The 12,527-nt window shown below is 33.9% G+C and overlaps 1 protein-coding gene across 1 annotated transcript in view; it reads right to left on the reverse strand.

Annotated features, from left to right (window-relative positions):
- Dhc36C (Dynein heavy chain at 36C) overlaps positions 1–12,527 on the reverse strand; it is a 592,122-nt gene that overhangs the window by 397,903 nt on the left and 181,692 nt on the right. The window contains exons 22-24 of the mRNA XM_090380456.1: positions 10,206–10,301; positions 3,947–4,072; positions 912–1,124 (exon numbers count right to left, since the gene is read on the reverse strand). Of these exons, the coding sequence (XP_090236582.1) occupies positions 912–1,124; positions 3,947–4,072; positions 10,206–10,301 (435 nt within the window). The remainder of the gene's footprint in view (positions 1–911; positions 1,125–3,946; positions 4,073–10,205; positions 10,302–12,527) is intronic.

Raw genomic sequence — 12,527 nt, forward strand, 5'->3', positions numbered from 1 at the left:
AATTTACTGTTGGTAACATCGTCAGTTTATCCCACTGTACAGAATTTAAAAACTTTCTGATACCACTGTACTCACCTTTATGGAAGCAAAAATTACCCCCGATGGTAATTATATCTTTAAGTAAATCCCACATCAGTACACTGTAATCACTGCCACCTAGTGGTTCCTTTATCTGGAAATTCTTAATACATGAGTGATCCCTGCTGATAACAAGATCAAGAGTATTACTCTCTCTGGTTGCCTCTCGAACATGCTGGTGCAGAAAACAATCATCCAATAAATCCACAAATGTCTGACTAGTGTGTGAGTGACCAACCCACAAGTTTCAGTCAATATCTGGGAAGTTAAAATCCCCCATTATAAGACATTCTGATTTACTGGCCCACTCTATTTCTCTGTATAATTGTTCATTGTACTCATTCAAGTCATTAGGCCTATAACACACTCCTACTCTTATTTTTGCTTTCGCAGTGCTTATGTCACACGAAACTGACTCAACAATGCACTGTTCATCTATATCAACTGGGCGCACTTCTTTTGATTTTATGTTTTTCTTAATTAACAGCATAACACCTCCTCCCTTTCTATCTTGTCTATCCTTTCTGTACACATTGTACTCCCCAAATTATAATAATATTATTATAATATTATAATAATTATATTATAATAATAATATAATTATTATTATTACTGAAAATGAATCTATGAACACAGAAGAAAAATAATACTCTATGATAATGTTGCACATTGTGTTATGCATTCAGCTCTTCAGAAATTAATAATGATTCTATTTATTGTTTTAAAAAAATGGCTTAGAAACCAGAAAGATTGATAGATTAAGAGCTCTTTCTTGATTCAGACACTTGTAACATCACTTTAATAATACTTAAAGAAAGCAAAAGAGAACTTACAGTCACATATATTGATTTCCCAGTGCCTGTAGGCCCAACAAATAGAATTGGTTTCTGATGCAAAACAAGAAGTCTCATTAAGTATGTATAACGAATTGTGTCCACAGTTGGTACAATAATTTGATTAACTTGCATTTCCTTTGGAATTGGTGGACTTTCCATAACTTCATTTCTCCAATGTTGCCAATATCCTGCTTCAGTGTCTTTAATATGCTGCAGAGGACAAAAAGAATATGTAAATAAATAAATCCATATAAGTTTAGAGCAATAATGCTTCAAGCCATAGAAAATATATATCATATAAGTAAAACAAATGCATCATTCAGTACAGCTATTATAACAGCAAACAAAGAAGTATGCCAAGTCTTGGTATGTGAAGCTGATGGTGTAATATGGACAGCATTTCAGGCATTCACTAAAGAAATGGTACAGGAAGCACCATGAAGCATCTTAGAATAAGCTGTAACCCTTTAAGAAATTAAAGAGATTGCATTCTATGTAGTTTGAAGTGCTTATTTTCTCATTAATTTCTAATTCTTGATTTACCTGCATCCCATACATGATCTTAGAAAAGTCATCTAAGATAATTTTGGAATCAGCGGACAAGTTCCTTTAGAATCTGAAACTTTTTCTCTGAAGGTTCAATTTTTTTTTTTTTTTTTTTTTTTTGTTGGCCAGTATTATTAATATATACACCAACTCTCAAGGTAAAAATTTTCAGGCCTATAATTGATCCAACGAGTGTGAAATAACTTAATTTAATAAGCAAGGTCTAAATATTTTCCCCAAATAAACTTGAACTTTAATGAAATCTATTGTTATATTAATTAATAATGCCAATAATTAATAAAATAGAAAAGAAATATCTTTAGAAAAAGATAAACAGCAAAAAACAGAATGTCTATGTGACTTAATCCATTTGTTGTCACAAATGAATTAAGTCTGTACCAGAGGAATCATTGATAAACTTGACTGATCTCTTCTGAATGCAGGTGACAATTCTTAGAGATATTTTTGAGCATTGTTCCAAATGTGGGAATATTTGTTCAAATGGTAGAGCAGTTAAAATAAATAAAAAATGTTCTGTTTATACTCTAGAAGTACCACAATTTACTATTAGTTATTTGACAATAAATATCATAATAATTTGTGGTTACACTGACTTTAACCATGATCAACTCAAATGTATGTACCACTGCACTTCCACATCATCCCACACTGACTTACTTGGCTATTTCAGGTCACTTTATTCTCTACTGCTTCCATATGGTTAAATAAATATAAAATAATATAATATAAATTATAAAATTAAATAATACATAATATATAATAAATAATATAATATAAAATGTTACATAATATAATATAATATAATATAAAATGTTACATAATATAATATAATATAATATAAAATAACTAAAAACAAAGATATAATGAACACGTTAACACATGCAAATATCATGATTGCAAAGTGCATATACTTATGGAATTTATACAGTTAGAAACCATATAATTTTTGCAGGAAAAGATAAAGTGCAGTTTTTTTGGATATAAGAAGCTAAAAATGAGATAATGTGATAGAACTGCATGGCCTTAGGTTCAATGGCAAAGACGCTGATCATGATCACCAATTAGAAATGCCATCTGGAGTGGTGCTGCCCCCAATGTTCATGGGCTCTATAATGGTAGTAGAAGATGAAACAGAGTGATAAATCTAACTATACAATATTTTGTTCTGATACAAAACATTGTGACATGCTTAGAGAGCACTTCTGTTGGACTGTATCAACTCAATCACAAAGTTTGAATAAGGCAACAGAATGGTTTGGTGGCTGTTTCAGTTGTTCAGATTTGGCCTGTTGGTGTAGTGCTTGAAACCATGAAGTCCATGACTTAGACATTTTGAACAATTAAGTGACACCTAAACTGTGGCAGTACTACAGAAATGAGAACTGTTAAAATCATCATTCCAATGATCCATATCACACAGCACAGGGTAATACTAGACTGGTTTGTGAGCATCAAAAAAGTCAGATTGGCTGGCTCAGAGCCTCGGCCTTAACCACAACGAATGCCTCCAGAATGAACTGTAGAATTATGAAGTAAGCCGCAGGCAAAAACTTCCTTCTTCAAACCAGCTCTGGCAATAGGAGGAATGCAGGCAAATTTGGCTGACACCTGCAGAAGTCGGTAGAAATATGCCCAGGAAGACTGGGCTGACAGAAAAGCCAAAAATGGTCATACTAATTTTGTGTGCATTTTGAATTAAAAGCTCTTTTCTTGCAACTAAATTTTTGTGCATGTGCATGCCTGAACCCTATTGATCATATAGCTATTTGTTATTTGGGTTTTTTTTTAGGAGCATTAGCAACTGAGGCCATATTGCTCTGGGGATATGCGGTGGTCATTCCCTGACCTTTCCGCATCCTCCGTATTTGATGGTCACGGGCTCGAACCCCGGTCTAATCAAGAAGTGTGTGCTACGCACTGCTGCTCCTGCCCACTTGGCTATGGAGGCTCCCGATCATATAGCATAGAAATAAACAAACAAATACAAGGCAATACTCATAGTGATACTACTACTAGAGGCATTCATACTGAAAAGGGCATTTCAGAAGTTTCTCGTCAGTAACAGAATAAATTATAAAGTCACCAGAATGAGGGGAGATGTAAAGTCACAATTAAAAGACAGCAATGGATGAATGTACCTGATTAAACTTATTATAGTTGTTTCTCTTTCCCTCTAATCAACAGAGTCAGTAACAAAAGAGGAAAGAATTTATCTAAACCCACCACCATCACTTACAAAAATGGACTTCACTTAGTATAGATATACACAGTTCTAAAATGTAAGTTTTATGGTATTAGAATTAGAAATATATTTACATATTATTTTTGTATAAATAACCTCAATTTTTTGCCAGGAAAAAAAAAAAATAAAATAATAAATGTTAAATTAATTTAAATAATGAGACACACAGGGCTAACTGTAAAAGAAGACAACTAAATGGAAATAGCAGAGATAATGCACATACCCGCTTCACAAATTTGAAATCATAAACCGTTCCTCCATCTGGTATAGGACAAACAACTTTCTTTATCTTGCGTTTTGGTGGAGGTTGAAGACCATACTTATCACATGTTTTACCTTTCAAAGTTTGCTAGAAATAAGGAAATAATTATTAACTGCATAATAAAAATTATAATTTTGTAAATGACGAGAAATTGCTATTAACTGTTATTTGTTGTTAACTGTAATTTACAGAAATTTTGTTTTATTCAACTGTCTCATAACTCAGAAACCTTCAACTGCATTGTGTCATGATACTCTTCAGAAGAAGAAAGTAGAGTACATTTATATAGTCCTGATCTAATTAATGTTTCAAAGACATATCACAGACAAAAAAATGGCTGAATGAAGACAGCATTCTCAGCTATATATTGATGGTTTATTTGCACAGGAGATACATTACAGCAAGCAACTACAAGAGGGAGAATTTGAAAAGTTTCTAGCCTCTCATAGAAGGAATACTGGAAAGTTGTGAAAACCCATGTATTTTTCAACATAGTCCCCACCTCCTTAAGTCAACACACTTTCTTGCACAATTCACTAGCTTTCATAACCTGCTCAATTAAAATTTGGAAGATTTTGACTGAAACCAGTTTACGACTCCATCTATCACAGCATTGTCACTGTCAAATTTGTCCTTTCAAGTCCTTTTTGAGATTTGGAAATAGAAAATAGTCCAATGGAGCCAAATTCAATGAACAGAGTGGATGATGTAATATTTTGAACCCACAGTGTTGCCTGAGTCACAAATGTTGTGTGTGTGTGTGTGTGTGTGTGTGTGTGTGTGTGTGTGTGTGTGTGTGTGTGTGTGTGTGTGTGTGTGTGTGTGTGTGTGTGTGTGTGTGTTAGTGAATTGTCTTGATGCAAGATGACTCCTTTGGCCAATTTCCTGCACCTTTTGAGCTTCGATTCCTCATAGAAATATCTCAGTAGGTTAGAATATCCTCAGCACTGATAGTGGCACCTCATCCCAGAAAATCAACCACAATAACTCCTTCTGCACCAGAAGAGGGATGCCATGACTTTCCCAGCCGACTTCTGCACTTAAAACCTTTTAGGAGGAGAAGAAGAGAGAGATGCTTCCAATGTTTCAATTGTTCTTTAGTTTCAAAGTAGTGCACCCATGTTTTGTCCATAGTGACACATTGCCCCCAAAAACTGAGCTTCTTTAGCTTCAAAATGCTGCAAAATCTCATAACAACACATCACTATTTCTGCCTTCTGATCTGCATTCAATGCTTTAGGGACCCATCACAAGGAAACTTTCTTCATTCCTAAAACATTCACCACAATATCATGAGTTTGCTCATGGGAGATGTTGAATGAAATGCTGTCTCAAAGTGCTTCAATGTTATTTTGTAGTTCTGCACGATCAGATCATGAATGGCGTCCATATTTGCAGGTGTTGACTTGGTAACAGGCCTCCAACTGTGGGGTGCATCTTCAACACTTTCTCATCCATGATTATATTCTGCAACCCAGTTTTGACTATGGTGCATGAAGGATAACATTCCTCTAATGAACAATGACTTCATGAATTTCTTATTGGTGACATTCCCTTTAAATGAAGGTACTTAATGATTGCAGAGTGCTTGATTCTCTAAAAACAGTCGCCATCTTCATTCACCTTTCATACTTCTAAAACCTGTGTAAAATAGGAGAAAACAGTTACACTCTTGAAATTTTCTGTGAATACATAAGAAGAGTCACACACTTTTTATGAAAGACAATACTGTCTTTCATAAAAATCTCTGTGATCTGTATTGGGCTAAAAACTTTTTAACCCCTACCCCAGAGTTGCTTGTTAGCAGCAACAATGTCTATGATGCACAATCAAGCTTGAAATATCAGAAATATACAGAACAATTATTATAAAGTAGCACTGTATCACTTCATTAGTAATGAAAGGTTGAAATTACCCTGACTCAGCCAGGGTCAGCAGTTGATGATTCCCACCCCAGAAGGGGTCAGCATCTAGTTCCTATCTCCATTCAGAAGTTAGCCTAGGTCCACTGGGGAGGAAGAGCTCCATGGCCATGAAGCCTTAGTCAGGAGTGTTCTTTGGTTGCCACGATACTACCACAGAAGGGGTCAGTAGGTTGTATTCCTACCTCTATCTGGAGGTTAGGATATGATCCTGCCACAGGAAAGTACCCTTGGCCAGCATATTTTGATCCAGATTGTGGTAGAGTCTGGTGGAGTTTGTCACTATCAGGAAAGTCTTAGTAATGAAGGTCTCCTCTTGAACACCTTATTTGCAAAGTTGTTATATTCTGCAAAATTTTGTTTTGTTTCTATTATTCATGGTTCTTGATCCCTTTGTAGGTATGTGGCATGGAGTCTTCACGTGAGCCATGAATTTTGTTCTTAGTTGGCCTCTCTGACTTCTGGGATATATATTTTGGTTGTCTGTCCCTTTGTGGTTGCATTCCATGTTTGTTGCCACTTTTTGAGTATTAAATGTCTGATTCTCTGTTCTGTTGTTCTTCGTTGTGTTGTGTTCAGATTCAATGCAATTTCCTGTACTTGAGCCGGGATGCTCTTTCTCACATAGTATTTTAAGTACTGGAAAGTGATTTCCAGGTGGACAGGTAGCATTCCACAGAGTACCTACAGGGCTGGAGTTGAGACCTTCCTACAGGGTATAGAGGTGATCAATAGTACTGTTCTCTGGGCCTGTTGTGTTTGTCTCTTGAGTGCAGCTTTGTCTGCCTGATGCCCCCAGGCCCCTGCTCTGTACATCATCAGAGGGACAAAGGTGGTGTTATAGTATAGCCAGAGTGTTCTTCTCTTCAGTCTCCAGTCTCTCCTTGTGAAGTTGGCCAATTTTCCAGCAAATTTTTGTGTTTTTTCTTTCAGGTGATGTGCATAGGGCACAAAAGAGAAATGTTCACCCAGGATCACTCCTAGGTATTTGTGACCAGTTACATATTTTCTGGTTTTATTTCTGTATCTTACTTTTGTGGCCTCTTGTACAATAGAAAGGATAGACAGAATAGGAAGGGAGGAGAGGTTATGATGTTAGTTAGGAAACAAATAAAATCTAAGACAGTGCATCCAGTTGACATAGGTGGCCAGTGCAATGTTAAATCAGTTTGGTGTGACATAAACACTGGGAAAGCAAAAATAAAAGTAGGAATGTATTAGAGGGATAATAACTCTGACGAGTACAATGAACAACTGTATAGAGAAACAGAGTGAGCCAGTATATCAGAATGTCTTTTAACTTTCCAATTAAAATCCCAAGTTCCATTAACCGGAACTTGTGAGTGGTCACTTGCACACCAGCAAGATTTTGTGAATTTATTAGATGACTGTTTTCGAGTCATCCAATCTCTTTACCCACAGTAGTAACTTGTACCAAATAAGAACACTGCTCCAATTAGTACAGAAGTCTTTGAGGTCGAACAATATTAAAAGCTTTCCTGAAATCTAAGTATATGATGTCAAAGTTATCGTTTACATCCAGTTCTGTTGTTACTGCATCATAGTAGCTAATCAGATCAATCAGACAGCATCTTCCCTTAACAAACCCATACTGTGATTCCCATTTAATTCTATTCCTGTTAAGATGATCCTCCAATACTTCTTTCATCAAGTGACTCTATTATTTTCTTTGGAACAAAAGTCAAGCTTAGAGATCTATAATTACTCACTTCAACCTTTGATCCACTGTGAATTGAAGTGATATATATGCAAATCTCATATTCATAGGACTTCCTCTGGATCTAAGGATGCTTTCATAATTATGGCTAAGGGTTTGCTTACCACTTTTGCTGCTTCTTTTAATATAGTATATAATTGGATAGATTCCATCATTTCTAGATGCTTTATTTAATTTTAGCTTCCCTATTTTCTCTTCCACTTTCTTCTCAATTATCAAAAACCACTTAGCTCATAGTTATAACTCATTGTATTTTGGTAATCCCATCCCTAAAAACATCTTAAATGTAGATGAAAAATATTTATGCAGTTGTCAGCAACCTGAACAGGACCAACAATAGTCATGCCATTCATATCTAGTTATTCAATGTGGTTCATCCCTTTCCTTTTAGTGTTAAAGTAAGCAAAGAATTCTGTGCTACTTTTCTTTGCATCCTTAGCCAAAGACTTCTAATAACCTACTTTAGTTTGCATAACCTAAGATGGTGCACAACATAGTTTTCAAATTATTCCCATTATTTCCAAAAACATTGCACTACTGGCAAAAGCCTATTTGTACTCAATGAATGAATATTATTCAATGATATTAGGAAAGAAATGCTATTGCAAGGTGTGCACATTTGCTTGTTTTTGAAAAACAATATCATTCCAGGAAAATTTTGAATGAAACCTGTAAAGCAATATTTCAAGGCTTATTAATAGTTGTATACAGGCACTCCTTGACTTACATACTTAATTGGGTTTTTTTCATGTACATAAGTGTGTTTTGTATGTAAGTCCAACTTCGGTCTTATAGATACTAAATACATGTCCAGTACAGTACAATTCACCAAGATTATAACCCCCAACAAACTTCACCAGGCCATATGTACAGTATTGTTTATAACATTTTATGTTTTGTAACCATAAATGAGGTTGAAAAAGCACACAATAAATAACAATGTAGGGTACAGTATTTATTCAAAAGTAATTTAATCTAATACCTGTAAACAGTAATGTATAGTGTATAAACAAGATACAATGTACAAGAACAAAAATAAACAAGAGGTTTTTTTTTTTTTTTTTTTTTTGGGTTGTAAAATTTAAAACAGTAAAAAAGATAAGCAATCAATTACATGCACAATTTGCAACTAACACGATACATGTGAGCGAGATACGGATAACAAGTTTATGAAGCTTAAAAATTAGGAATAAAGAGATGATTCTGAAAATTTCTTTATGTTTTTGGGTAAAACTTCTATCCAGTACTGCCCCCCCCCCCCCCAGTCATGACCAACAACCAGTTTTTGGTTGAATCCCTCCTGAAGTCGTGCAAAAACCTAACCTTTTTTCACTAAACAAAAATGAAATTCGATTAAAAATATGATCCCTCTATAATTGTTTTTTTTTTTTTCCTAATTACAACTATTTTTCTCAGTTCACATACTTCACACAACCGTCTATTCGTCACGTAGCATAACACAAGGGATACTGATATCAAATTTCAGGTGCTTTTATATGATTGAAGATTTCATGGAAGGGAAACACATTTCACCATAATAACATAAAAACCCACAGAATTCCAGCTATTGATATTAATGCAAATGCAATTAGATCGCGTTTACTACCCATTTATAATAGCACTAACAGAAAAGACTGCACTAACAGAAAAGCCCAATAAACGGGAAACTGCAAATTGTTTTATGGTAGTGACCTCCAGAAATGTGCTTTAGAAATATATCATGAAAGCATTCAAACCTGATTCTTATAACCAAACATAACAATAAACGGTGTTAGAGTTGTTGGAGTAGGGTTTTTTAGGCCATATTACTCCATTTATACTGTCTGTAAATTGCTTGTGTTCTGTGGTTGATTTTCTGTTTGCTGGATGAAAAGTCTCAGTTTCTGGGACAATAAACGGTGAAAGTTTAGTGAATTTTAATGGTTTGGATCGGTTTTTTTGAAATCTGATTCTATAAAGTGGCTGATTCTAGTGAACAGGTTAATCGGTGCCTACTTATTTCAGGGCTTACAACTGTCTCCGACCAGAACACATAGTCCTTCCTCTCAGCCAGTACCAACATGTAAACATGTTGGCCACGTGTTTCGTTTTTGCATCCTTTAGTTAAAAGTGATTTTTGTGTTGTGCTTACCTGATATAAATTTATATAAAACTAATACAATTTCCATTATAAAAATGACATTTTAGAGAGATAAACAGCTTAGTTATATTGCGTAAAGTTAAACTTCCGAGGTCTTCGAATGGATTACCAAAAAAACAACGTGTTATTGGGTTCACATTACAATATTTTCACAATTCGATGGTGTCTTTGGAATGCATTATCATAAAGCAGGGGTCCACTGTACATGGCAGCTGATTTTGGCACTTCGCACACATGGTTAAAAACTGTCAATATATTTTCAACATATAGTATTTTTATTAATTTTGTTCATCACATACTGTACTTTGTATGTATCTATGAGTTATACATAAGTCGTTTGTAAGTAAGTAGAGGAGTGCCTGTATTATATAAGACACATATACTGATTTATGCAATACAGAAGATTTATAAAAGTTTTACATTCATGAGATCACGAAAAATTATATCAAATCCATTTCTCCCATCTTCGTTAACTGTTGCTCCAAGAGACCATACAGCAGAAAATAAGAAAAAGCACTGCAAATGAAACATTTAACTTTCAGAATTTTAAAATGTAATACCGTAATTAATTACTAAAGATAAATTTCACATACTTGGATGATGAAATCAGGTAATTAAGAGTTAATGTGAATGAAGAAAAAGTAAAATTTAAGGATATATATATATATATATATATATATATATAAATGAGTAGTAATTTTAATATACTGACATTAATAAACTGTATTTATGGGCTAATGCATTTGCAGTGGCAATGGATGCATTATATCCATAATGTGTTGTATATAGTATTTTTAAAATATTATGGAGAAGATTATGGTAGGATAATCATATTGAGATATATACCTCGATAGATCTATAGAAAATGTATAGCATAATATAATGTACAAAAGTTAGTATACAAAAGAATAATATATATACAATGTATGTAAGTAATGATAAGTTTTATATATTATCCTTTTGAATACTAACTTTTGTACATTATTTCATCCTATGCATTTTCTATAGATCTATAGAGGTATATATCTTAATATGATTATCCTACCATTAACATCCTTGTAATATATATATATATATATATATATATATATATATATATATATATATATATTAAAAGGTTATGAAAAGTACTCTAAAATTTTTTTTTCTCCTGATATTGTTACTTTAGTAGCAATGTTTTTAGAATAAGAACAACAAATTAAATATATTAACATGGAGTTTATTAAGCATAAATTTATTATTCAAGTATATAAAAAATAAGTAAAATGTGAGTAAAATAAGTAAAAAATAATAACATAAGTAAAAATAATTTCATAATAAAGTTTTTGTAGAATATTTCAAATTTTTATTAAGTTCTCATCCAACATCCTATGCCATGCCAGGGGCAAGCAACCTTTTTTGAGTGAAGAGCCATTTTTGATCTAATTAAATAAAAAAAATAATAAAAAAAAAAAAAAAGAATCTGAAGAGCCACACCTCAGCTCAAGCTGGGAGGAGGAGGGGGAGGAAGGCGAGAGTTTTTTAAGAAATGGAATAAAGTGGGAAGGTGTTTATTAAAAAAATATATATTTTTTGAAATATTATTTATTAATACTGAAAAAACATAACAAACATCCAATTAGATACAAATTAATGTGAATTTTGCTGATGAACTTCTTGAGTGAGTCTCTCAACATCGTGTGAGTATGACGTAATTAAACATGCTGAGCTTTAAACATGCTCGCATTGTCCAGACAACGGTTTTTTGATTTATTTTTATTATAGTTCATGTTCAAAAATATTTGCTCACAGAAATATGTCAAACCAAAAACTGAGAGAAGTCCAAACAAATATTTTAAAATTGATATATGGGTCCGGTAAGCTACTCCACACATCGAACACAATTTGGTCTGTATTTTAAACTCCTCTATCGCTGTCCATTTGTGTAGAATTGCAAGGGCGGCCTTTTGCCTCTATAAATCCTCGATTTCAGTTTTAAGGCATTTAGTCTTGCACTCCACATGTCCTTGATTTTTAAGTCCTCTAATTCCATTTCAAATTGTTCTTCATATGAGCTGTAAAGTTAAAGAACCGCAGTTACATGTTAAAAGAGCTGCATGCAGCTCGCGAGCCGCAGGTTGCTGACTCCTTTCCTATGATGAGTTCTTTTCTTTCTCTTTGTGTGTCGGTTGCTGAATGACATTTCCGAAGCAGCCACGAATCGACATATTTTGCTGGATCGAAGCAGGTTAGCGGTGGGCCTACAGTTTTAAGAAACAGTAGTGAAGAAACTGTTTTTGTCATCAACAAAGCGCTGGTTGGGCTGCCTAGCAGATTCATTTGTAAAAATTTTCATTCACATTCACTCGATGAAATTGGTATCATACTCAGAGAGTTCATCAAAATCTTCAATTCTTCCGAAACATTCTTATCAATTAGGTATCCACGAATTGCATCACTTTCATTTAACTGTAACCTAATTGACAATTTTCTAACTTCACGTTCGCCAAATGCCAACAATTCATGTTTAGAAGGATTAATACCTTCGTTGTCCTTGTTTTCCGTCTCTCGTCATTGGTATTGTCACTAGTTCTTAAATTTGAATTTTTTTTTTTTTCTTTTTTTTGAAACTGTCCAAAATATCAGTGTCATTCGGATATTCAGGTATTGTGACCATGTAAACAGAGATAAGGAAATTTTACGGAAAAATGTGGCTAACGCACTTCCGCAAAACAACAGATGGTTATTTGTCGGGGTAAAAGA

This window comes from Mastigoproctus giganteus, chromosome 8, assembly GCF_048544385.1.
Source record: "Mastigoproctus giganteus isolate SK-2022 chromosome 8, ASM4854438v1, whole genome shotgun sequence".
NCBI lineage: Eukaryota > Metazoa > Arthropoda > Arachnida > Uropygi > Thelyphonidae > Mastigoproctus > Mastigoproctus giganteus.